This window comes from Geotrypetes seraphini, chromosome 14, assembly GCF_902459505.1.
Source record: "Geotrypetes seraphini chromosome 14, aGeoSer1.1, whole genome shotgun sequence".
Taxonomy (NCBI): Eukaryota; Metazoa; Chordata; class Amphibia; order Gymnophiona; family Dermophiidae; genus Geotrypetes; species Geotrypetes seraphini.
In genome coordinates, this window is record NC_047097.1 from 20,308,983 (window position 1) to 20,336,569 (window position 27,587).

At 41.5% G+C, this 27,587-nt stretch overlaps 1 protein-coding gene across 8 annotated transcripts in view; it reads left to right on the forward strand.

Annotated features, from left to right (window-relative positions):
* The window catches only part of DMXL2 (Dmx like 2), a 250,445-nt gene that overhangs the window by 133,536 nt on the left and 89,322 nt on the right, over positions 1-27,587 (forward strand). For all 8 annotated transcript variants that reach the window (XM_033919789.1, XM_033919792.1, XM_033919791.1 and 5 more), the window contains exons 19-24: positions 315-425; positions 3,815-3,984; positions 9,437-9,534; positions 13,516-13,681; positions 17,321-17,585; positions 18,376-19,460. In XM_033919789.1, coding sequence (XP_033775680.1) covers positions 315-425; positions 3,815-3,984; positions 9,437-9,534; positions 13,516-13,681; positions 17,321-17,585; positions 18,376-19,460 — 1,895 coding nt within the window. The remainder of the gene's footprint in view (positions 1-314; positions 426-3,814; positions 3,985-9,436; positions 9,535-13,515; positions 13,682-17,320; positions 17,586-18,375; positions 19,461-27,587) is intronic.

Sequence of the window (27,587 nt, forward strand, 5' to 3'; positions counted from 1 at the left end):
TTTTTTAATTGTCTTTAACTTTCCTATACATGACTTATCCATTCCGAGTAAAACTGTATCTCATAAGTAAACGGGCCATGGCCCTGCCAACATTATGACACACAACATCAGGCGCTAGTGAGCTTTGAGGGGGAGGGAGTTAATGATGGTTTGATTGCCCTCCCAACAACCAAAAAGATGTCACGTAAAAATGATTTTTTTAAAAGCGTGCTAGAAAAATGTTAAGTTAGATGAGGAGGTATGTAAGATCAGTGTAAATTTTGCATGTATGAGTAGACTTAACAGTGCCTTTTTGTATATGGCATATTTTATAGGTGGAGACACACTGGATGAATGTGGTTTGCGGTACTTATTGGCAATGCGCTTACATACCTGCCTTCTGACATCATTGCCTCCACTATATCGGCTTCAGCTGCTCCACCAAGGTATTGTGAGAGAGCGGGTGATGCTGAACGGTCGGATGCGATGCTGGATCTAAGAGGGAGGAGGGGGGGGCCTGCTGGACTTTTTATATTTGTAATATTAATGTATGCCTGGCTTGAAATTTAGATTTCCCTCCTTACTTGCTTTGGACTAAAAAAAAAAAAATAATCATGAAGCATTTTCAAAAATTTTGAGTGGATATTATAGAAGGCTTAGGCCACACGTTTCTTGTTCTGTTCTTAATCAGATTGAAATCATTACAATCTATGTTCATTAAGCAAATTAGCTGTCTGTATGAGCTAGAAAGTATGAAGTCATAAAAGAGTCATAGAATTTGAATGAGAGATTTCATCTTAAATCGAGATGTTATAAGATCTAATATTAGTAGAGTTGCCACTTGACCTACGTTGGCACTGGCAGGCTAATTCAGTTATGGCTGTGCCCAGTTGCATCTTTGGATTTGTTGTTCTGTACTTTCTAGGAAAGTTCATAGATCCAGTGGGACTTAGATGCTGCATCAGTCTATCAGGGTTAGAAAAGCCCACTGGGTGATCACTGATCCATATTGGTTCCTGCACAGGCATTAGAGCTGCCTCCCAGGACCTTTCCCATTTCACAAAATAAGAATGTGGAAAGAGAGGCCTTATATTCTTTGCAATGTTAAGTAAAGGGATCTCCATGCAGTAAGGCTCACAGCCCTTTTCTTGCTGCTCTCATTCATTCTTGAAGGTCTTATGGGAGGGTATTTGGGGCCCTACCTGGCATGATTTGATCTCCCTATCAGTACACAGAGCCTTTAGCATCACTATTACTTCTAGTACAAAAAGCATACGAATCTTAAACATTACATTACATTACATTACTGGCTTATATTCCGCCTGTACCTTTCAGTTCTAAGCGGATTACATCAGAACGATAACTGGACATTTCCAGGAAGAGAAATACAAATTACAATTAAGGCGTAAGGTCTAAAGCAATTTTGATGAGTGGGCTCTAAGAGAGAGGGGAAAAGGAAGGGATTAGGACGTTTGGGTGAATTTCTTGAATAGTAGGGTCTTGATATCTTTGTGGAAAGCCTTGAGGTCAGTTGATGCTGTCAGTAGGTTGGTGATGGAGGGGTCCAATTTAGCTGCATGTGTTGCAAGTAAGTGGGTTATTCACCGCTACTCTCGAGTTTATGTGGAAGGTGTAATCTACATCTTTCATTTCCACCTCTCCTATCTCTGCATTGTGCTCTGCCCCTCAGGTTCTCTTCAGTTTCTCCTTCTACATGCTGGAGGGTATATGCATCCCCCTGCTGGACTTTCACCATAAAAGGTACAGGTGTGTGGGGTGTGTGGTGGGGGTCTACCAGTTAGGGGGTCAATAAAGTTCCGGGCAGGGGGATGTGGCAGGAGGGATTGAGCATCCCTCCTGCCACAGGATTTGTCAGGGGTTCGGAGGTGGAGGCAGGAGGGAGTGGGCATGCCTCCTGCCACAGACATTCACAGGGGGGAGGAGTTCAGGGGTGGTGGTAGGAGGGAGTAGGCATCCCTCCTGCCATGGATATTTGAGGGCAGGTTCAAGTGTGGCTGCAGCGGGAGGGAGAGGCATCCCTCCTGCCGGCCGACTTCATGGGGGAAAGTCAGGGGTTCCCTGCCGCAGCCACTCAGCTGATCAAGTTTCAAGTTTATTAGGATTTTATATACCGCCTATCAAGGATATCTAAGCGGTTTTTACAATCAGGTACTCAAGCATTTTCCCTCTCTGTCCCGGTGGGCTCACAATCTATCTAACGTACCTGGGGCTATGGAGGTCCGACCATTTTCTAGGTACCTTCTGACTCCCCATTTTCATGTCTCACCTTGGGGTTCAGCCCCGCGCCACAAAATCTATTAACTTCCGTAAAAAAATTGCAAGCGAACAGTTCTGGACCCAATTTCTCAACCAGTTTTCCTTTTGTCCCAAACTTGATACCTGAGAAACCAACTGGCACAACTGGGTTCAAGTTTCAAGTTTATTTAAAATTTCTTATACCGCCCAATCAGCCTTCTAGGCGGTGTACAAATTTGTAAAAACAGAAAACAAACTTTAATTAAAATACAAGTTTGAGGTGACAATACGTCTCCAAACTATAACTATAAAAACTTTTAAAAACTATTAAAAACAAAGACAAACAAGAACAAAAGGTAAAAGGCAAGAACTACATTAGGCAAAGTAAAAGAGAACAAATAGGGAAAAATCAATAGGGAGGGCTGCTGTTAAACTCAATAGTATTTTCGCTCAAATTGCCCTTAAAAGGACAGTTAGGTCTCAAAGGCATCAAGGAAGAGAAATGTCTTTAGCTTCGTCATAAAGTTATTAAGATTTGATTCTTCATGTAAATAATTTGGAATACTATTCCAAAGAGAGGGGGCAGTGACAGAGAAGATAGTAGACCTCATTGAATATATAAACTTCAGTGACAGTATAGAGAAAAGGTTATTAGCTGTTGATCTTAGGGACCTAAAAGGAATATAAGGGATAAGAAGATTATTTATAAATTCAGGTTGCTTATTTTGTCTAGTCTTAAATGTTATCAGAAGAATTTTTGTAAGTGATTCTGTGTTCCACTGGCAACCAGTGAACTTCTTGCAACAAGGGGGTGACATATAAGAAATAAAATTATTATTATTATTATTATATGCAAATCTCTCTCTTGCATATTCATTAGGGCTATCCCAAAAACCTGACTGGCTGGTGGTTCTCCAGGACAGGGTTGGGAACCACTGATCTAGATTATAGGTTTGGTTCAGACCTTCTGAATAACTAATTTTTTTTAAGAGTCTCCTTTCCAAACCACTAAGGTATACTAGAAGAGTGAAAGCATCAATTCAAAGGCATCCAACAAATAAACTTGGAAATCTTTAATATGAATCATTCAAGAAAGCATACAAATGATTCATATTTTAATGAATCATATATATTAATTTTTTATCTATCTACTTTGAATTGATTTCATGGGCTCTGTCCCTTTGCTCTCTAGTTTCACTTAGGTCCACTTAATAGCAAACCTAAAATAAATGGACAGAGCCAGCGCTTCTTCTCTAAGGATGAAAATTCTGTATATACCCATTGAATTGCACAAGGCTGGTGTTTAACTTAAGCTGGTGACCGTGCAGGCAGAATATTTTCTCAATTGGGACTGTCAATAGAGTTATGGGTGTGACAGTGCCGAGCATTGAAACTGCTATTCTAAGCCAAGTTCATGAACCGTAGGAACAATTTACTCCTCTCTCACGTGTTCAGCCTTGCCCTAAATATATACAAGTTTGTCTGAAATTGCTTCTAACAAATAAGAATTCCATGCAACACTGTAAATAACAGGAATGTAAGAATTAGGGCAGCAGTTTTTTCATCATTTTTGTTTTAGGACTGTCTACCTGCCATTTTGCCTGGGCTTTTCACTCGGAGGCAGAGGAGGAGTTGATCAACATGATCCCAGCTATTCAGAGAGGCGATCCTCAGTGGTCAGAGCTGAGAGCGATGGGGATAGGTTGGTGGGTCAGAAATATTAACACCCTTCGAAGGTGCATCGAGAAGGTATTTGGAAGGACAAATAACTTTACTTCAATGTGGTGATTAAGGAAAATGCACAGTGGTGGTTTAAGCAAAGTACTTTATAAAAAAAAAAAAATTTAGTATACAAATGCCACCATTTTTTGTATGCTGGAGGCTTGTCACAGTTTTAATATTTTGTTACTTCTAAATGGAAGACTGGTTTTATAGATGAGAAAAGTAGAATTAGATTTTTTTTTGATACAAGGTATGTTAAAATGAAGCACACAACTTTACATTCTGTTTGTTTAAGCTTCACTGAAGCTGCTTAGGGGGAATTAATCAACAGGCGCTAAGTGATTTAGTGCATGCTAACTGCTAAGACGCCCATAGGAATATAATGGGTGTCTTAGTGCATGCTAATTGCTTAGCACTCATTGATGTATTCCCCCTTAGTCTTTTTGGGGATAATTCTATAACTGGGTACCTCCATCTAGACACCTATTCTATAATATAGTCGCTCGTAGTTAAACCAGCCTCAGAACTCCTGTAAATTGTGGGTGCCTGAATATGGCAGGGATCCACATAACTTATACTATTCTGTAAATTACCTGCTTAAATGGGGGATATTTCTGTGTCTCATCCATGCTTTTTCCCCTCTGTACATCCCTGCCCCACTCCCTGCACACTTTGCAAATATGCAATACGGGGCCCTTTTACTAAGCTGTGATAAAAAGTGGCCTTATTGTGCCCTTATGTAGGTGTCTCCTATGCGCCAAGGCCATATTTACTACAGCCTTAAAACATAACATAAGAATTGTCATACTGGGACAGATCGAAGGTCCATCAAGCCCAGTATCCAGTTTCCAACAGTGGCCAACCCAGGTCACAAGTAGCTGGCAGAAACCCAAAGAGAAGCAACATTCCAGAGCTGATATTGTGATGACACAATGGCTTGATTGTCCTACACTTGGCTGCCATAGTGGGACAGACTGAAGGTGTATCAAGCCCAGCATCCTGTTTCCAACAGTGGCCAACCCAGGTCCCAAGTACCAAGCAAGATCCCAAGTAGTACAACAGATTTTATGCTGCTTATCCTAAGAATAAGCAGTGGATTTCTCTAAGCCATCTCAATAATGGCCTATGGACTTCTCTTTTAGGAAAGTATCCAAACTGTTTTTTAACCTTTCTAAGCTAATTGATTTCACCACTTTTTCTGGCAACAAATTCCAGAGTAATTGCACACATCGTGTGAAGAAATATTTTCTCTGATTTGTTTTAATGTATTGTTTTAATAAATACATTATTATGTAAACTGCCTACAATTTTAAATAACGTGGTCTAAATATTTTTAATATCGCCAGGGTCCACTATAAATGCGCCTGTTTAACTTTCAAAATCCTATATGGTATCCTCCCTCCCTTTATCCCTCTTTCTTGGAATTCCTCAAACCCTAATACCACCAGATCCTCCCCCAAATTAAAACTATCCTTCCCCTCGCTAAAAGGCATTTCCCACACAGGAAAGCTAGGGACCTCCCTCCACTTCAAAATCACTGAGCTCTGGAACAACCTTACCTCCCCTCTTCGGAACTTGAGCTCTCTCCAAGTTTTCCGCAAACATCTGAAAACCTGGCTTTTCTCAAAAAATGTAAGTCTCCCTCCAACTTAGGAATCAAGGAAACTCTTATATCTTGACATCCCAAGTCCTCTAAATTTTCTTCACACTTCTACCTCTAACTCTCTGTTGTAGTTCCTTCCTATTTCTCCTACTGTAAACCGCGTCGAGCTCTACGAACATGGAGATGATGCGGTATACAAACCTAAGGATTAGATTAGATTAATAAATTTATACACATAACACATTCAGAAATGTGGATGCCTAAGTTACAGAATTGCCCTTTATGGAAGCAGTTTCATAACTATACACACTAATATTTACACATCTACTAGGTCACTAAATGTTTATAATAATGGCCTACACTTGCGCACATATGCACATCAATGCCAAAATTTCATCTGAACGCTTTTCTGCAGACACTTGCTTAACTCACCTGATTGGTATTTGCAAGGGGTGGGGCATGGGCAGGGCTATCACTCACAAGCGTAATATGCAGAGCGCTATTCCTTCTATGCATTTCTCTAACACCTGGATGCTAATACTTATAGTAGTTCTATGGCTGGCATGTGCTTACACCTAACAGTTAGGCACATATAAATCTGGTTAGGGTAGCATTCTAAAAAAAGAACAGAGGTGCCTGTGGTCCTTGGTTTAATGTTTTAAAAAAATACTTGATATACCACAATAGCTAGCACATGTGTCTAATTGGTTTACAAAATACTAAACTCTCAATTCAATGACACAAATTCAAACATTAACAACCTATACCAAAATAAATAATGAAATATGATGTTAGTGCTCAGACCCTCAACCTAAGTACTTAGGCCCTGATTCTCCAAAGTGCGTCCCGATTTTAGGCAGCTGTAGGCGTCCTACAGCTGTCTAATCAGCCAATCGGGATGCACGTTTTTTAAAAAAATGGTCCCCAGGCAGGCCACCTATATTGAAGGCGCCTCCGGGAGCCTAGGGAGACCTGCAAGATGCCTAAGTTCGCCTAAGGGCCTTAGGCGAACCTAGGCGGCCCTACGCGTCTCCCTAGTAGAGGAAGAGACGCTTAAAATGTAGGCCAGCAAAATGCTGGTCTACATTGTAAGTAGACGCGACCGCTATACTTATGGCTAGGAACCTGGGCCAATCAGGCCTTAGGATTAGTGGGGATGGGCGGACCCGCTATGTCTAAGGCCTGATTAGTCCAGGCTTCTAGAGCCTGGGCCAATCAGGCCTTAGATTTAGCGAGAAGGGGCGGGCCCGTCTCATTTCCACGAGGCGGGCCTGTCGGCTGGACGGCAGCAAGACCCGTCCAGCTGACCAACATGTAAAGATTAGTTGGGGGAGGGAGGTTAGTTTTTTTTGGGGGGGGGGTCGTCGGGCTTTCCGGCAGGAGGATTGGGCATCCTCCTCGCGATTACCAGTTTGTGGGGGGAGGGGGGTTCCAGGTGGGTTCCGGCAGGAGGATTGGGCATCCTCCTGTCTGCGATGGGACAGGCGGCCGCGACCACGGCCGTTATACATATTGCAGCAGGGAGATCCCTTGCTGCCATAAGTATAGCGGCCGCGTTTAATTTAACCCGATTCTCTAACCGGCGTCTGTACCATGGACGTCGGTTACAGAATCGGGGTTTAGTGTAGGACCGATTCTTTATAGGACACCTCTCCTGGGCGTCCTATACAGAATCAGGGCCTTAGTGTTTAAAAGCGTCCCCTCATGACGAAGCATATGGAAAAGTGAAACTCGAGTTGCAGGGGGGGGGGCGGCAGCTTGAAGGGATCATCTTCAGGAATGTGTATTTAATGGAGCACTAACATTGGTTTGCCGTTTAAGCAGCAGCACCGCTGCCGTGAAACTAAACTAATGCTTAACTTTACCGAGTCATCATTCTGAGAAGGCTCGACTCGGTTTACAGCAATTAAATAAACAGGGAATGATTTACAAATGATAAATAGAAGATAATGGCAAAATTTCAAAAGAATTAATTTTCAAAATGTTTGGCAGATTTACGGAAAAATTGAAACGAACTGGAACTCTTTAAAAAAAAAGGGGAGATCATTCCAGAGTTGAGAGAATTTAAAGACCAAAGAATGACTGAAGATCTTGACTCCTTGAATCCCTTTTTTAGAAGAAAGGGAGAGTTTAAATTGTTGGATACCGATTGCAAAGGAGAATCGGTAAACATTCCAAAATAAAGGAATAAGAGGATTAAAGATACCATGTCGAATTTTATAAGAAATACAAGCGCATTTAAATTGAATTCTAAAATAAACTGGGAGCTAATGAAGACTCTGAAGCAAATTTACATGAAGAATAAGATAAGTGATTTCCGGAAAGTATTTTAAGATATCTTTTGAAGTTTTTAATATGGCAGTGTGGGACTGTGACGGTACAGTGATGGTCCCAATGGCAACCTTTGCTTTTGAACACTAAGCTCTTAGGTTGAGGGTCTGAGCACTTCACATCATATTTAATTATTTATTTTAGTATAGGTTGGTAATGTTTGAATTTCTGTGATTGAATTGAGAGTTTGAATGATTCACAGATTTTGCATTTTGACTCCCATAAAGCCAAAGAACTCCAGTATGCAACAGTAGACTAACAAGCTAAAAATATAAAGGGTTTGCACTCTAGATGATAATCATTGTGCAGTGCCACAAAAAACTATGTCTTAAGGGCAACCTTAAATCCAGAGAAGGAAGTCTCGGCTCGGCTGGCTAGAAGCAAATCATTCGACAACTTAGTGCTAGGTAATAAAATGCAGAGGAGTGTGTAGATTTGTAGTGAGCTTGTTCAGGATTAGGAAGGAGGGAGGTAAAGGGGATGATCAGGATAGCTAGGTACAATAGGTGGCAGGAATGATGGGACTTAAATGTAAGGCAGAAAATCTTGAATGGAATATGAAACTGTACGAGCAACCAATGGAACCTGATAAATAGGGATGTAAGGCAATCAAACTTATGTGTACGGCATAGGTTTTAATCAGGTGTCCTCTGGGTTCCTAATATTAGGTGCCTTGTCTGTAAAGAAGGTGCTAATAGATGTTACTTGCATGCATAAATGTTTAGAATGCCACTTCTTCTATTATTTCTATAGCGCTACCAGACATACGCGGCGCTGTATAGATTCAGTGTACAGAATATTAGTATGCACATGTGTGTATGTGCGTATACATATGTACGTGCTAGATATGCATTTTAAGTGCTAATTTCTAAACTTGCACATATTTCCAATAGCACGTAATGGATGGAGTGCAAAGTTAAGGCATAGAGTATAAATGACTATGTTACACAAGTATCACTGCACCATAAGCACCCCACAACACACTAGCTTTATGGCTATACATAAGTACATAGCTGTAGAAATACTACTTCATGTGAGCACACAAATCGGAGTGCAAGCAGATTAAAACCCACCAGTGTTGCATCATGTAATGATAAAGTTAACTTTAATTCACACTAAAGTCACAATGTAAAGGATTTGCAAAATGGTCGAGCCTTCACCTGCTTTTGGAAGACCAAATGGGTAATTTTAGAAAGAGGATTTTTTTTAATGTAGAAAAGAACCATTAATAAAATAAAGCATGCATTTTATATATAGGATTATGTGTAGTCAAGATCCTATGCTGCCTTTAAATATCTTTTTTCTTTTAGGTAGATCGGGGGAGGGGAAGAAATGGTGGCTTTTAAGGTTTTACACGGATATTGTACAAAATGCAGTGGACCCTGCCATATCAATTTGAGGCCGTTTATATAGCATGCAGTACTGTAAATGGTCGCCCTCAAAGGGTTTGAGTGAGAGCAACATGTTAGCCTAGTTGTGCGCTAACTTTGTAGTATTCTTACAAAGTCTGCTTTTCTTTGATGATGTTTTTGTACTATGTTCTAGGTTGCAAAAGCTTCCTTTCAGAGGAACAATGATCCTTTGGATGCGGCTCTTTTTTACCTTGCCATGAAGAAAAAGGCTGTGCTCTGGGGTCTATTTCGGTGAGTGTAACCCAAATATTGAACTTTCTCAAAAGAGCATTAGCCCAAGCCAGAGTTCAGATCTCATTAATGCTCCTTGCAGCCATGAACTATCTTTAGGCCCAGATTCTATAAACAATGCTGCAAACACGGCCCACTAAAGCAACACCGATCGTGTGTCAAACACACAAAGGCGCCGTTTATAGAATTGTGGCTACGTCACAGATAGGCGCCAGAAATGTAGGCCAGGGTTCTCAAGTTCTACATTTCCAGAGCCTATCTGTAATGAGAATCGCGACTACGGAAGTGTCTGACACCTAAGGATGTTTCTAATGTTAATTACACCTATTTTATCCTTGCCAGTAGGCGCCTCCAGTGTCGCAATTCCGGCTCTGTTGGTGGAGGTGCCCCTTTTTTTTTTTTAATGAAATTTTAATTGCTTTTAAATGATTGCAGTCAATTATTGTGTTGATTAAAGGCAATTAAACTAATTAAAAATGGTGCCTAACTAGCAGTGCCATTTATAGAATTTGGGCCTTAGGGGGCAACATTTGCACACCACATATAAATTCCAGCATATATCTGCATGTGTGCTCACATACATATGTACTGTATATGTCAGAGGCATAACCAGAAATCTGTTTATGAGGGGCCTAAGAATGGACTGGAGAGCCACACAGTTCCTCTCTGCTCCCTCCTCCCCCCTGCCACATTAACAATCATACCTTTGCTGGTGGGGATGCCCAAGCCCTAACAACCAAAGAGATCCACTGCCCAAATGTCCCCTGTATTGCCTCAGCAGTGAGGAAGTTGGTGGCATGCTTTCCAGCCACCGATGCCCACACTCGGTTTCAAAATAATATATGCATTGTTCAAGACAGAAATTCAGCAAGGCTGAAAGACGTTAAAACATTTGAAAAGTTGAGGTAATTGGTTCTTTTGGAGAAAGATATTACACAATTCTTAAATCTGGCCTTTTAAAATACTTTCCCATGGTACTCAGTGTGTAATAAAACTCTGGAATTCATTGCCAGGGATTGTATAGAAGCAGTTAACATAACAGGGTTTAAAAACAAGATTTGGACAAGTTCCTACAAGAAAGTTATATAAACCATTATTAAGATGGACTTGAGAAAATCCACTGCTTATTTTTGGCACAAACAACATAAAATCTGTTGTGGGGTTTTGTTTTGTTTTTTTCTTCAATCTTTTTGGGTATTTTTGACCTGGATTAGCCACTGTTTTGAAACAGGATACTGGACTTGATGATTCTTTGGTCAGTTCTAGTTTGTCAGTTCTTATGTTCACTTAGGTCCGGATACTGTATAGAACGCCCGTCCCACGCGTCCTATACAGAATTGGGCCTACATCCGCCCAAACTAAACCTGATTCTGTAACCGACATCCATGTTGCAGACACCGGTTACAGAATTGGGTTTGTTTAGACACAGCCGGTATACTTAATCGCGGCAAGGGATCTCCCTGCTGCGATTAGTATATCGGCCGCAGCTACGGCCGCCAGTCTCCCCTCTCCTCTCCCCTGACGATCGCGGCAGGAGGGTGCCCAACCCCTCCTGCCCACAGAATCCACGATCGCCGGCAGGAAGGTGCTCAACCCTTCCTGCCAGTAGACCCCCCAACCCCACCCCCAACAATCGCGGCAGGAGGTGTGCCTAACCCCTCCTGCCCACAGAACCCACGATCGCCAGCAGGAAGGTGCTCAACCCTTCCTGCTGGTAGACCCTACCCCCCGAAGATTGCTGGCAAGAGGGTACCCAACCCCTCCTGCCGGAAACCCCTCCAATCCGGCCCTAGGATTTTGTGGGTTGGGCAGGGGAGAGGCAGGCCCGCCTCATTTGGACAGAGGCGGGCCTGCTGGTTGGATGGTGTGAGGACCCGTCAGGCAGCAGGGTCTTAATTATGAGTTTCTGTTACCCCTGATTTTAATATATGTAATTTGCTTTGAAATAATATTATAAGCGTTTACATCAAATTTTAATAAACTTGAAACTTAATTGGACATCAAAAGTATTCCTTTTAGTTTCATTGTTTGCATTCTGGCGCCATCTACTGGGCTTCACTCATACACCCCTGAAGAAGGCTACTTCAGCTGAAACACGGACCGTGTTGGGGGTCCAGTATAAAAAGGATTGAAAGATTCCTTGTTTTGCCTGCTTTGTTTTATGTATATGTCATATATATATTATTGATTTATATTGTTTAATTAAATTGATTGTCCCTGAAGTTGATTGACTGTGTCCCTTCCCCACTTCTTTTCTGGTTTATACTTTCATACATTGGGTTGTGTTTTTACCTTTGTATTGTGGGATATCAAATCCATGACCCATATAAAGTACTGATAAATAGTAAGTCATATTTACCAGTACTGTAGATGCAGAACAAATAATTTAAAACCTAACATGAGTAGGAGTCAGAGTCATATAGTGGATAGCTCTGTTGCTCTCAATGGGGCCCATTCACTAATTGCACATTAAAATGTTAATTCAGTTTAGTAGATGAGGCTCTTAGATTATAATGCAACATCCTGTGTAGGGAAATGCTGTACTCGCCTTGTGCTCCGAATTGGTTACTTGCATTTCTAGATCAAACATCTAAATCCATGTATCTAATTAAGTTAAGGCATAGCGTATAGATGACTATAAGTTACACAAGTATCACTGCACCATAAGCACCCTGCAACACACCAGCTTTATGGCTATATATAAGTACATAGCTGTAGAAGTACTACGCCATATGAGCACATGAAGTGGAGTGCAAACAGATTAAAAAAAAACCCCAGTGCTGTATAATGTAATGATAAAGTTCACTTTAATTCACACTAAAGTACCAATTTAAACCAGTGACCTGCAAACTTTATCGAGCTGCGGCACACTAAATGTAGTGGCCGTGGCACAAGGCATCCCAGAAGTGTGCAATGTCAACACGATGATGTCACGCGCATGCATGATGTCATTACGTCCACATCTGCTCATGCGCCAAGGCCCTCCAGATGGGCCCTGAGCCGCCAGTGGGGGGGGGCTGCCAGCAGGGAAGACACCCGGCGAGGAGGAGAGGTACTGGCACTGGCTAATTGATTACAGAATGTGCCTTTTGCCGCGAGAGGCATGTCCTGTAGGCAGTCAACCAGCTCCAGCGCTTCTCCGACTCCCCAGCGTCTCAAGGCACAACTGAAATGTCAATCTGCAAAATGGTCGTACTTTCACCTGCTTCTTTGAGATGTTCATTGAGATCAGAACCAGTGATGCGCTTTTCCACAAATGAGACACAATGTGTAAAATATGCGGTGACTAGAGCAACACCCATTTCAATAGCAGGCGTGGGTATTTGGAATGGTCTTCCTGGGCATTTGAGATTATTATTTATTTATATACCGCTTAGAGCCTAAGTGGTTTACATTCAGGTCCTCAAGCACTTTCCCTATCTATCTAATATACGTGGGGCAGTGGAACCTAAGAACATCAGAATTGCCGCTGCTGGTTCAGACCAGTGGTCCATTGTGTCCAGCAGTCCGCTCAGGCGGCGGCCCTTAGGTCAAAGACCAGTGCCCTAATTGAGTCTAGCCTTACCTGCGTATGTTCTGATTCAGCAGGGACTTGTCTAACCTTGTCTTGAATCCCTGGAGGGAATTAAGTGTCTTGCCCAGGGTCACGAGGAGCAACGCAGGGTTTGACCCCACAACCTTAGGGTGCTGAAGCTGTAGCTGTACCCACTATACCACACTCTCCTTAGTTGATTCATTATAGAAGTTCAAGAGACTTTTGGAAACTCATCTGTTTGCTCTGTGTTTCTGTCTGGGTGAATGAGGAGGGATCTGATGTGCGGAAAATGTAGAGTTTTAAGTGATTTTATTATAAGTTGTAATTTGTTTTGTAAAGTCGAAGTTTGATGATTGTTTATGTACGTACAGTATTTCCTTTGGAACCTGCTTAGGTTTAAGTGGTCTGCAAGTTTGTTAATTAAATAAGTTAATCATGTTTTCCAGATCTCAGCACGATGAAAAGATGACTCAGTTTTTCAGCCACAATTTTATGGAAGATAGGTGGCGCAAAGCAGCCTTGAAAAATGCCTTTTCTCTGCTAGGAAAACAGCGATTTGAACAATCGGCGGCCTTCTTTTTATTGGCTGGCTCCTTGAAAGATGCAATAGAGGTACCATTTTTATAAAAATGGAGAGATAGATATCAGAAAGATATCCAATAAAGCCCAGGGCATTTGAAAAGATGTGATAACGTCAAATAGAGAGCGTTATCAAGCACTCTTTAGCTCAGGTTTTTTTTTTTTTTCAACCAGCATTGGGCCATTATTTGAGAAACATTCAGGTATAAGTAGCGGTATTGACCATACCTTCTATCAAAGAATTCTACTATACTAGAAATATTTTTTCCATTATAGCTCCAACTTTATGGAACGCCATGCCACCTCAACTCTGCCACAAAAACTCACTCAACAAATTCAAGACCAAACTAAAAATGTTCTTATTCCAAGATGCATACCATAGCGTCTAAATATTTCCTTTTCCAACAGCATAGCAGTTTATTAAACAAACCGCTTTTAAGAAGCGATCCCCTTTCCTGGTGTTCTTTTTTTATTGAAATTTCAATTACCGTATTTTCACATAGATAACACGCACCCGTGTAAAATGCGCACACGGGTATAGCGCGCGGGAAACCGACATATATGTAAAAAATAATTTATATACCGCGCACACCCGTATACCGCGCATGCTGCCCCGACTCTCCCGTCGCCGCCCGACTCTCCTTTCGCCCGCCCTGACTCTCCTCTGGCCACCCTGACTCCCCTCTCCCCCTTGAAGTCCTGTCCCCACCCTGAAAGCCTGATGCCCCCCCTCCCCGACGTCCGATTCACCCCCCCCCCCCCGCAGGACCGCTCGCACCCCCACCCTGAAGGACCGCTCGCACGCACTCCCACCCGCACCCCCACCCTGAAGGACCGCTCGCACCCCCACAGCCTCCTGACCCCCCCCCCCCGCTCATCATGTAGAAGCTCCTACCGGTGTCCTGCTGCTTCCTCTTGGCGGTCCCGGCCCTTCTGTGAGCCCTGCGTCTGCGCTGCTTCCTCTTCCGGCGGTCCCGCACTTTCTCTGATGTCAGAGAAAGGGCGGGACCGGCGGAAGAGGAAGCAGCGCAGGGCTCACAGAAGGGCCGGGACCGCCAAGAGGAAGTAGCAGGACACCGGTAGGAGCGTCTACATGATGGGGGGGGGGGGTCGGGAGGCTGTGGGGGTGCGAGCGGTCCTTCAGGTGGGGGTGCGGGTGCGAGTGCATGCGAGCGGTTCTTCAGGGTGGGGGTGCGAGCGGTCCTGCGGGAGGGGGAATCGGGGGGGGGGGAACTATGTAAAAAAAATTTGTACAACACGCTCACGCATATAACACGCAAGGTTATGCACGGTTTGTAAAATCGTGTATAACGCGCGCGTTATATGCGTGAAAATATGGTAATCCTTTCACCAGAGTCTTCAGATCCAAAAAGGATCATAATTGTTCCGGTACAAAGAAGACATATTTGACTCCCAGATATTTTATTAAACACTTGCAAGGGTATGCTAATAGAAATGTTCCACCAAGATCTAATGTCTCCTTTCTCATTGCAAGAAACAATTTCCTGCGCTTCTGCGTAGATCTGGTGACATCTGGGAAAATCCAAACTTTTTTTCCATGAAACATAGTTTGTGAATTGCGAAAATATAATTTCATGATAGCATTCAGGTCCAGCTCAAAACCAAATGATTTCAATGGGGTGGCCCTCTCAGTATTTTCTGATAAAGTAGTGTCCAACAACTCGGTAATATTTAGAGAAGTATCTTGCTGAGTCTGTGATTCAGAAACTTTTTTGGTTGGCAAATAATAAATTTGATTAATCAGCGGTATATGGTCTGGGGAAATTTTTAATATTTCAATCAAGAATCTTTTAAACATATCTAATGGTGCCACACCAAAAGCTTTAGGAAAATTCAGTATACAAATATTTAATTTATGATGATAATTTTCCAGCTGTTCAGTTTTTCTAAGCAAAAAGTTTCTCTCTTTAATCAAGTCATTAGTAACAGCCTGAACGTCTGTCATGGTTGTTTTAACTTGTTGATTTTCATTAGAAAATTCTTCTTTAGTATTTTGAAAAGACTTTCCAAGAACATCCACAGTACTTACAAGAGTAGCAAAATTCCATGCTACCGATACAGGGCAAGCTGGGGCTTCCCCCATGTCTTTCTCAATAACAGACTATGGACTTTTCTTCCAGAAACTTGTCCAAACCTTTTTTTAAACCAGCTACGCTATCCGCTCTTACCACATCCTCTGGCAACGTGTTCCAGAGCTTAACTATTCTCTGAGTGAAAAAAAAATTTCCTCCAATTGGTTTTAAAAGCATTTCCCTGTAACTTCATCGAGTGTCCCCTAGTCTTTGTAATTTTTGATGAAGTGAAAAATCAATCCACTTGTACCAGTTCTACTCCACTCAGGATTTTGTAGACTTCAATCATATCTCCTCTCAGCCGTCTCTTTTCTAAGTTGAAGAGCCCTAACTGTTTTAGTCTTTCCTCATACGAGAGGAGTTTCATCTCCTTTACCATCTTGGTCGCTCTTCTTTGAACCTTTTCTAGCACCATTATATCTTTCTTGAGATAAAAAGACCAGAATTGAACGCAATACTCCAGATGAGGTCGCACCATGGAGCGATACAGGTGCATTATAGCATTCTTAGTCTTGTTAACCATCCCTTATTAAATAATTCCTAGCATCCTATTTGCTTTACTGCCCGCCCCCGCCACACATTGGGCACTAATCCCCAAGGTGGACCCTAGCATCCGGTAACTGTGATTCATGTTATTCTTCCCAATGTGCATCACTTTGCATTTGTCCACATTAAATTTCATCTGCCATTAGAACGCCCAGTCTTCCAATTTCCTTAGGTCCGCCTACAATTTTTCACAATCCGCATGCGTTTTAACAACTTTGAACAGTTTAGTGTCATCTGCAAATTTAATCACCTCACTCATCGTCCCAATTTCCAGATCATTTATAAATAAGTTAAATAGCACCGGTCCCAATATAGACCCCTGTGGAACTCCACTGTTTACTGTCCTCCATTGAAAAAAAATGACCATTTTACCCTACCCTCTGTTTTCTATCCGATAACCCAATTCCTAATCCAAACTGAACTTTGCCATCTATCCCATGACACTTTAATTTTCTCAGGAGCCTCTCGTGAGGAACTTTATCAAAAGCTTTCTGAAAATCTACATATACTATATCAACTGGCTCACCTTTATCCACATGTTTATTCATACCTTCAAAGAAGTCAAGCAAATTTGTGAGGCAAGATCTCCCTCGTCTGAACCCATGCTGACTCCGTCTCATTATATCATGTTTGTCTACGTGTTCAACAATTTTATTTTTTTATAATCGTTTCTACCATTTTGCCCGGCACCGAAGTGAGACTTACCGGTCTATAATTTCCTGGATCTCCCCTGGAGTCCTTTTTAAAAATTGGCGTAACATTGGCCACCCTCCAATTTTCAGGTACTACAGATGATTTTAGCGACAGGTTACAGATCACTAACAGCAGGTCAGCAATTTCATTTTTGAGGATTGAACATTTGAGCATAATGTATAAGAGTTCCAGGTTTGTTACAGCAGGACCAGCATAGGTCTGAAGATTTGTTATGACCTTTGAAGTAGTACAGTAACTGGCTGATATTTTCTTTCAGAAACATAAACCTTATTAATCTTAATCTCTCTGTTTACCAGAATTTCTCCTTTACTGTGTATAGGTATGTCTTGAAAAAATGGAAGACTTTCAACTGGCCATGATAATAGCTCGTTTATATGAGTCAGAATTTGAGACTTCCTCTACCTATCAATCCATTCTTTATGAAAAGGTTCTGGGTTGCCAGAAGGATGGTACAGGGTTCAGCTGTACTAAATTGCATTCAGATCCCTTCTTGCGCAGCATTGCTTACTGGATCATGAAGGATTACACCAAGGCATTGGATACTTTATTGGAACAAACACCTAAGGAGGAGGATGAAAATCCAGGTGAGGGAAACATGTTCAAATGTGCTTTGATTTAGATGTTCCAAATGGACATGTACAGTATGTAAATTTGTCATACTTTCTGCACTGCATTATTTCTTTGGTCAGGTGAAAAGGTTAGCTTTTTAAGAAGCTAATCTCATTGCAGTGAAATAGAGAGAGAACCTAGCTTGCATGTTGTACACAGGGCCAGACACCCCTTTTCCTGAGTTTTACATATTTGTGGGAGATTTAGTAATGTGTAATCTTTCAAATTAAACAATGTCGCTGTCTGTAAACAGTCTGTATACAGTCTCTTCCCGTGTAAACTGTTTGTGGTATGGCAGTATATAAAAATTAAGTTATTATTATTATTATACTTAGGGAAGGGGAGTACTTTGAAGGGGACCCAGTGGAATACATTGTAAGATTGTTTAATGTAGGGAAGTCAAAGTCCCTTCTCGAGGGACGCAATCCAGTTGGGTTTTCAGGATTTCCTCAATGAATATGCATGAGATCTATTAGCATACAATGAAAGCAGTGCATGCAGATAGATCTCATGTATATTCATTGGGGAAATCCTAAATACCTGACTGGATTGCGGCCCTCGAGGAGGGACTTTGACACCCCTGGTTTAATAAATGTTTATAAAATCAGTCAAGGAACTTTTTGAAAAGACCTTGTATGTATATCCTAGATCAAATAATCTAGCTTCTTTGCATGTTATCCTCTATTATTTAATTGCTGGTAATAGTGGTATATAAATGATTTAACTGTATTAATCTAGATGGTAATATCTGTTTAATTCCTGTAGTTATCATCAAATCATGCAATCCTGTGGTATTCAGTTTTTACAACTACCTTCGCACTCACCCTCTTCTTATACGAAGAAACTTTACCATACCTGAAGACCCCTTGGCAACCCTTGGTATGAAAACTGAGAAAAACTTTGTTGACGAAATCAATCTTATAGAACGAAAGTTATTTTTTACCACAGCAAATGCTCATTTTAAAGTTGGATGCCCTGTATTAGCTCTGGAAGTATTATCCAAAATCCCAATGCTTAGTAAAAAGGGTGACATTTCTGTAAATGAAGAAGAATGCAGCTTAGTTCTTGAAGGACACAATGTACTGCCAACGTCTAATGCATCAAAGGGTGATATATCAAATCATGACCTAGATTGGTCAAAGCCAGGTTCAAAGTCCACTGGCTTAGAAATGGCAAGTTTTCAAAGCTCCTCAGATTTTGACTGGAGTCAGCCAGTTATAAAAATTGGTGATGATCCTCTTAATCTTGATTGGGGAGAAGATAATGGTGCACTGGAAGACGAGGACGACAAAGATGGTTTAATCATGAAAGCTTCAGAATTAGAGCAAAAAGGAAAATGTGCAGATGTTAAAGAGTCCCAGGGATCTGAGACATCTAATCATGTCGAGGTTGATGTGATTGCAGAGCAGCTCAAATTTAGAGCATGTTTGAAAATACTGATGACAGAACTCAGGACTCTAGCTACAGGTTATGAGATAGATGGTGGAAAGCTTAGGTTCCAGCTCTACAACTGGTTAGAAAAGGAAATTGCTGCGATGCATGATATATGCAACCATGAAACGGAAAGCAAAGAGTATTATCCTGAAACTCATTCAAAAGTAGCCGGTGACATAGCAGTGCCTGAAATTGTTCTCGATAAGCAAGATGTTGGCTCATACGAACGTCACCAGATAGAACGCCGCAGATTACAAGCTAAACGAGAGCATGCCGAGAAACGAAAATGGTGGTTGCAGAAGAACCAAGCTCTTCTAAGAGTGTTTCTTAGTTACTGTAGTTTGCATGGAGCCCAAGGAGGTGGTCTGGCCTCTGTGAGAATGGAACTGAAATTTCTGTTGCAAGAGTCGCAGCAGGTAAGATAACTTTATTGTTGTTTTTATATCTGTATGGCTGTTATGTTTTTGTTTTTAATTTTATTTGGGTTTGTATTCAGCCATTGCAGCCATTATATTAATTTAATATGAGTACTGCTATTCAGTATCATTATATGTATAAGCAGAGGCACTAAATATATGTATTATGAGGTCACAGTATGGGCACTATGTTTACTTTAGGCCTGTTAGCAGGCCTGGACTATATATGCCTTATTTGGATAGCAGCTGGAAATTGCTGCTGTCTGGATAATTCTTTGTTCTTCCTTTCTTCTGCCCCTTTCTTATGTTCATTATGGACTGCTTAAGTTGGATTTTTTTTTTTTAACTAAAGCTGTATTAATATATATATTTATTTATTTATTCAATTTTCTACGCCATTCAAGTACTCAAGCATTTTTCCCTGTCTTTCCCGGTGGGCTCACAATCTGTCTAATGTACCTGGGACAATGGGGGATTAAGTGACTTGTCCAGGGTCACAAGGAGCAGCATGGGTTTGAACCCACAACCTCAGGGTGCTGATGCTGTAGCTTTAAGCACTGTGCCACACTCAAAAAGCATTCAGAAACACACAACCCAGGTGCACGTGGGTTCTTCAATGCACCTGTCCACTATGTACAATATATTCTCCACCACCTCCTTCTCTGAAAAATTGTTTACTCTCAAAGAAACGGTCAAGAGCAAGACCACTTCATTCCTACCTACCTGTGAAAGGCTTAACCTGTCCTACAACTCCAACTCTTGCCTGAGTTGGCTGAAAAGTGGTCCATAATACAAATCAAAGAAACTGGAGCCCAGTTGCCCTAGCTGAACCCTCAAATACCATAAGGATGCATGCACCCACCTAAAGAGGAAACCAGCCCTCACCTCTCTCTGAACCTCTGCTGACAAGGACACATTTTAAAAGTTCAGATTTGTTCACATTAACTTGAAAACCAGACAAACTCCCATACTCTTGCAATTCTCCCATAACCACTTCCAAGGACCTCTTAGGATTTGTCAGTGTAAAGAGAACATCTTCTGCAAAAAGACAGTTTGTACTCCCTGCCGTTCACTGTCACCCCTCTAATCAAGCCCTGATCCCACACCTGCTGCACCAATGGTTCTATTACTAATGCCAACAAAAGTGGGGGAAAAAGGGCACCCCTGCCTCATCTCCCAATAAAGAGGGCACAATGCCGAGTAGCCCCCATTAATCTTAATACACGATATAGGTGAGTCATAAATGATTTGTATCCATCCCCTCAGTCTAGGACTAAACCCTACTTTTTTTAGCACTTTGAACATGATCGGCCAGGCCACCCTTTCAAAGGCGTTCTCTGCATCAATTGCAAGAGTGACCATCTCCTGTCTAGAAACTTGGGCCCTCTCCATCAAAATGAGGATTCTCTGGATGTTGTCTCCCACCTGCCTCCCAGTTATGAAACCAGAATGATTTGAATGGACCAGATGAGGAAGCCAGCTCATCACATGATCTGCCAGCACTCTCGTGAAGATCTTAGTATCCACCCCAGCAATGAAATAAGCCTGTACAAAGCACAATTCACAGAGTCTTTGTCCTCCTTCAAGAGCACCGTAATCCCCACCAACCACATAAAGTATGGCAGTCAGGAGCCCGCCCCTAGAGCATTAACAGAACTCAGCAGTGGAGGGATAAGCAAGTCTTGATAGTAGTGTTTGTAAAACCCAACTGTGAAACCATCTTACCCACAGGACTTCATTGTACACAGCAGCTGCTGAATCTTGATACGCAAGATGGGTCTGCCTACCATCCGTCTCGCATCTTCCTCCATCACCTTCCCTAATTGCAGAGGCCCTAAATATTGGTCAAGATCCCTTTCCTCTGCCTCTTTCTCCAGCATATATAATTTCTTATAATATTGAACAAACTGTTCCCTAATGCCTGAAGTTCTAGTATAAATCTGCCCCATAGCCAATCACACCTGGATGATGTTATTCTGTATTCTCCGCTTTTTAAGTCTATGTGCTATCAATCTACTAACCTTATTATTGAACTAAAAAAAACCTTTTGTTTCAATAACCTTAATTTTAACTTCAGATCCTTATGTCTACAGCACACCTCCACCAGGCGTCTATATAGTTCTTTATCTTGAGGTGTATGTTACGAGTGCTCCCTTCAGCCTACCAAGCTTCTTGTGGTAGGAATCCAGGGAAATAATTCTCCTCTGATCTGCTGCACCATCCCTGAATCCTCCAACAAGCTGTCATTCAAACACCAATTTAATCACTGTTTTATATTTTTATTAGCTTATCTAACCACTATAAACCATGTCGAACTTTCCCAGATTGAGGACCCGGTATACAAAACTAAGCATTACATTATATTACATTACCAGTACCTTAGACCCTGTTCTTTACAATGGATCATAAGAGTTAACCACACCGGGGCATGATCCGTTAAAGTCATGGAATCTATCTAAGACTTAGAAACCCTAGATAATAACTTCTCTAAAAAATATATATAAAATCAATTTGTGTAGGAGTAATGGACCTGTGAATAAATGTATAATCCTTTCCCTCTGCCAAACATCATAGAAACATAGAGTATGACGGCAGAAGAGGGCCGCGGCCCAACAAGTCTGCCCACTCAAGAACCCTCCCTCCCTGGAGGACCCATCTTTTATGCATAACTCTGTAGCACCCCCACCTGTTTGTCCCATTGACTTTTGAAGTCGAGCATGCTACTAGTCTCGACTACTTGGAGTGGAAGTTTATTCCATCGATCAATCACCCGTTCGGTGAAGAAGTATTTCCTGGTGTCACCATGAAATCTTCCCCCCTTAAGTTTTAGCAGATGCCCTCTTGTTGCCGTGGGACCCGTAAGAAAAAATATTTCTTCTTCCACTTCAATGCGACCCGTGATGTATTTAAATGTTTCTATCATGTCCCCTCTTTCTCTGTGCTCCATTAAGGTCTTCCAAGAATTTCCCAAAATCCCATCTGTCCTTCCTATGGTACCCCACAGATTGCCCTGAATTATCTAAATGGGAGCCCTGGCAATCTCCCCCTAGGATCAGTTCATTGAAAAATATCCCTGCTTTTCATTGGAAAAATAAAGGTTGACCAAAGTGTGCCTTTCCTCCTGAATATCTCCCACCAGCAATAAATAGCGTCCTTCAGAATCCCATACCACCTGATTCAAGACAAGGTTAGACAAGTTCCTGCTGAACCAGAATGTATGCAGGTAAGGCTAGACTCAATTAGGGCACTGGTCTTTGACCTAAGGGCCGCCGCATGAGTGGACTGCTGGGCACGATGGACCACTGGTCTGACCCAGCAGCGGCAAATCTTATGTTCTTAAAATCTGTCCAAAGGAGAAAGTCCAGCGGCATCTCAGATTATCATATGTCATGGCTCTGGTCACCTCATGGAAAGTTTGGTGTCTCTGTAAAGTAGCAGCTGCCAAATCTTGGAACAGTTCCATGCAGACCCCATTCCAGTCTACAGTCTTCATAGTCTGTGCTCTTGAAACAGCTGCTTCTTCAAAGTGAAACTTTGAAAGCACACCACTATGTCCTGTGGTGGTCTGGCTTGCATGCAGGGGTCAAGATCCCAATGTGCTCTTTCTATCAATGGATCCAAGGTGTCATCCTACAGTTGCCATCTTGCCAAGCAAGTCACCAGCTCTTTTGCATCTCTGTAGTCTTGTTAACTCAGGTAGGCCCTGCACCATAGGTTATTGCAACAGGTGTAGTTCTCCAAATCTTCAGTTTTGTCAATAAGAACCTATAACGCTGAGTATGCATCTTCAAGTCCTTTCTAGGCCCCCACCGCCACCTCCTCCATTATATCCATCCAGGACTTGACTCCCTCTAAATTATTCCCTTTCTCCTGGAGGTCAGTTTTCAGCTCCTGAACAGCATCCTGAATTTCCAGCTTCAGTGACACAATCTCAGAATTCATCTCCTCTACCCATGCTCTAAGATCCGCTTTCATGATCGCATCCTGCAATGCCATCATCGCCAGGACCACTCAAGATCTGCCAGCACACATGGTATGTTCACATTACCTTCCTCCACAGTCCCAGTTCCATGTAGACCTCACACTCCTGATTTCTCTTTGCACTTTGCAGCTCCTCTGTCCGCCTCCTTCTTTGTTGCCATCTCATTCTTCAGACCACCGATTAACCACCACTAGCAACTGCAAATGTGGTAGACTGCTCAAATCAGTAATTATGTAGGGTTTTGCTCTGGCTAAAGAAGGATCTAAACTAAATTAAACCTTAAGCTTATATACCGCATCTTCTCTATAAAGATAGAGCACGGCACGATTTTCAAAATTTTTAAAGAAAGGAAAATATAATAAGAATTAGTGGTTATATAGAGAGCAGCAAAATTAACATTTTTGAAAATAGCCAAGATCATTTGGTTTATGCTGCCATCTTCCCTGGTGATGTCACTTCCTCCTCTTATTTGGATTTTCGTCCAAAATTCAATAGAAAGACCAGTTGAGTGTTCACCAAAAGCTGATGAGCATATAAATGGTTTTAATATTCTGATTTTTGTTCATTTCAAATATAGCCTCAAGATATACTTGAAAAAGAGAAAAATTGTGATCAAGGAAAGAGTAATAAGTATATAAAAATAATTATATAAGGATATAGAATAATTATAGAAATTAATTGAAAAGGTCTCTGAGAAAAAAAGAGATGTACCATTCTAAATCTTATTATCAGGAATGTTTCTTTTGTCTGAATAACTTTGGATATTTTCAAATAGACCGACTTTTATCCAGGAAAGACTGTTGGCAGTATTCAAAGTTTGTCTTTGACTCAGTCTAGGTTTAACATTACAATTAACTGTAAAAATTAACAGTGATAAAACGAGTTAATTTTCAAGATTTTCCCAGGTAATTTGGGGATTTACCTGGCCAAATCTTTGCTTTTGAAAAAAGTCACATTTTATTCACTGGACAGTCTCTTTGTAAAGGTGACTAAAGTAACGGATCCAAATTTTGGATCTTTTTATGTCACAGGTCCATAAACGGTTTGAAAAAGTTGCATGTTTGAACTTCTATAACTTCTTTATTTTTTCACATAAAAGGGTGGGGTTTGGATTGTTTTACAAATTATTTACTCTAACAGAATTTATTAACACCTCATTTTTTGTGGTGACTTCAGCCACCTTTATCCTTCCCTATCTGTACTTTCTAGCTTGTGTTGGTATTTGAAACCTTTAAACAATGTGAGCTAAAAATGTAACATCTGGTTTGAGCTGGAGTGTGTGTGCTAAAACTCAGATTGCTTATGATATCCTTTATATATCAAAAGACAAATCACCACATGAGTTAGAATGCCAATATTCTAAACTTATCTGCCACTGGAAAATTCTTCATTTAATCATTTCTTCACTAAAGACCCAACAGGAAATCTCTGTTTCGCGATTGCTTCATCAGGGGAAAACGTTGTTCCATGACCACTGCACAATTTCAAAATGGCCACTTGATATAGATTTGAATTGTTCCTTTAATGAACTGAAAAAAGCGAGTACCATTTTTAGATAGCTATATAGTGACTTGCCCAAGGTCACAACCTCTGGGTGCAGAGGCTGTAGCTTTAACCACTGTGCCACACTCTGTAAAGGTGGGAGTTTATTTTGGCCAATGATGGTTTGAATGAGGCTCTGGTTCAGGGGTAGGGAACTCCGGTCCTCGAGAGCCGTATTCCAGTCGGGTTTTCAGGATTTCCCCAATGAATATGCATGAGATCTATTTGCATGCACTGCTTTCAATGCATATTCATTGGGGAAATCCTGAAAACCCAACTGGAATACGGCTCTCGAGGACCGGAGTTCCCTACCCCTGCTCTAGTTAAAGGAGCTTATATTGCTATACAAGTATATTAAACCTTTTTTTCTCCACTTATTGAAAGGCTGTTTTGGGGATTTTTTTTTTTGCTGGTGTTGAATGGCCTTGTTATTTGATACATAGAAATTTAATTAGGATTTTCAGTCCTTTATTTATTCCCATATATTTGCTAACATTGTTTAGCATGTTGTGTATTAACATCCAACCTGTTAAGAGCTCGGGAGAACGCTTGAAAATTCCCCCATCCCAAACACAGATAAAACTGAGCAGGATTATTTCAGAAAAGGGGGAAAATAAATGTAACCCCTACCCTGGGATCCTGTTTGTCTTGATTCTGGGAAGGAAGCTGAAGATGGCTTTCTCAGAGATCCTACTGGTACCGAGGGCAGATGTGAAAAGGCAGAAGGAACCACAATCAATAAATGCCTGGATGCGGAAATGGTGTGAGGAAGAAGGATTTATTTTATTTCTATTTTATGTATTCCGTTTTCTTTACTGTTCTCCCAAGGGAGCTCAAAATGGTTGACTTGAATTTATTCAGCATTTTTCCCGGTGAGCTCACAATCAATCGAATGTACCTGGGGCAACGGTTGTGACTTGCCCAGGCTCACAAGGAGCAGCGTGGTGGGTTTGAACCCACAGCCTCAGGGTGCTGGGGTTGTGCCTTTAGCCGCTGCGCCACCCCTCCCTATATGGTAGTGAGATTCTACACGAGATGTGTTTTGATGCAGAATTGGTTTGTCTAAATTTATGGTGGTCCACTCCTGTTCTTCACGGTTCCCCTCTTCCATTTCAAGAAAGTTCATAAAGGGCATTTTGGGACTTTTTGTCTTTGTGACAGGACCTGAAATGTTATTTTGTTCTTTTGTGCCTCAGAAGACTGATTTGTCATGGATCATATTTCCTCTCTTCTTGCTCTCTTTAACTGCATTGATATATCATGAACATTATGAATTCTCATATGAAACTGAAATGAGTTTTCTGCTCTTTACAGGGACTTGAGGGTGCTGGTATTTTCCCTCCTGAAGTGCAGTAAGATTTTGCAGTTATCAGTGTTTACTGCATTGCAGATTGTTCAGTGCCATTAGCTACACCTACACGTTTAGTGTGCCTTTATCTGTCCTTTTTATATTTAATGGATGGTAACAATGTTCACATAAACTGTAAGGTTGCAGTCCCCACCCACTTTGTGTTAGCTGTTATCTCTAAAGTGCCACATTAATTTTTTAGTGTTGTTCAATAATTCACGTCGCAGATAATTGTTTAGACTATCTTCACTAAATATTATTTATTTAATGAGAAGCTGGATTTTCAGAAGTGTTTCCAACTGGTATTATTTGCACCGTTCAGGACTGCAGAAACAGCCGTCAAATCCGCTTTTATCTTTGTTATTTAATTTGTTAGTTGTACACTTTTATAATAAAATCAACTTATCTGATCAGTTCTCTATTTTGTCGGCTGGGCACTAAATACAAGATGATATCTTCTGGCTCATGGGACCCTCGACCACCAGAGGGCATCCGCTGAAAATCAGGGGAGGGAAGTTTCATGGCGACTCCAGGAAGTACTTCTTCACCGAAAGAGTGGTGGATCATTGGAACAGACTCCCACTCCAGGTGATAAAGGCCAGCAGCGTGACGGATTTTAAGAAAAAATGGGATACTCACGTGGGATCTTTAAGGGAGTAAATTCAGGGGGGGGGATACTTGGAATGGGCAGACTTGGTGGGCTATAGCCCTTTTCTGCTGCTTTTTTCTATGTTTCTAACATGTTTCGCTTACTGACTGTTTGAAGGATGTCCCCTACAATTACCCCGCCGTTCCATCCTGAAGATAAAGCGGATTGACAGCAACTGTTTCTGCAGTCCCAAATGGTGTAAATAATACCAGTTGGAAACACTTCTGAAAATCTATGGCATGAATTATTGAACACCAGTGTGGTTTGTGTCAATAGAGTATTATTGCTGATACTGTGGACATTAATTTTTAGTGCTCATTGGCCACCTTTTATGAAGCTGCGTTTGCATTTTTTATCGCCTGATGGCAGCAATAAAATTTCTGATGCTCATAGGAATTCTGTGAGCATCGGAGCTTTTACCACCGTGGCCGGAGATTTTTTTAAAAACATAACGCAGCTTCATAAAAGCGGGGAGGGGGGGAAGATTAATAGTTGCATTAACTAAAACCAGTACTGGGCAGACTTGCATGGTCTGTGTCCTATATATGGCTTTTCAGTTTAGAATGGGCTTCAACGGAAACTCCAGTAGTTGGAGCTTAAGGACAA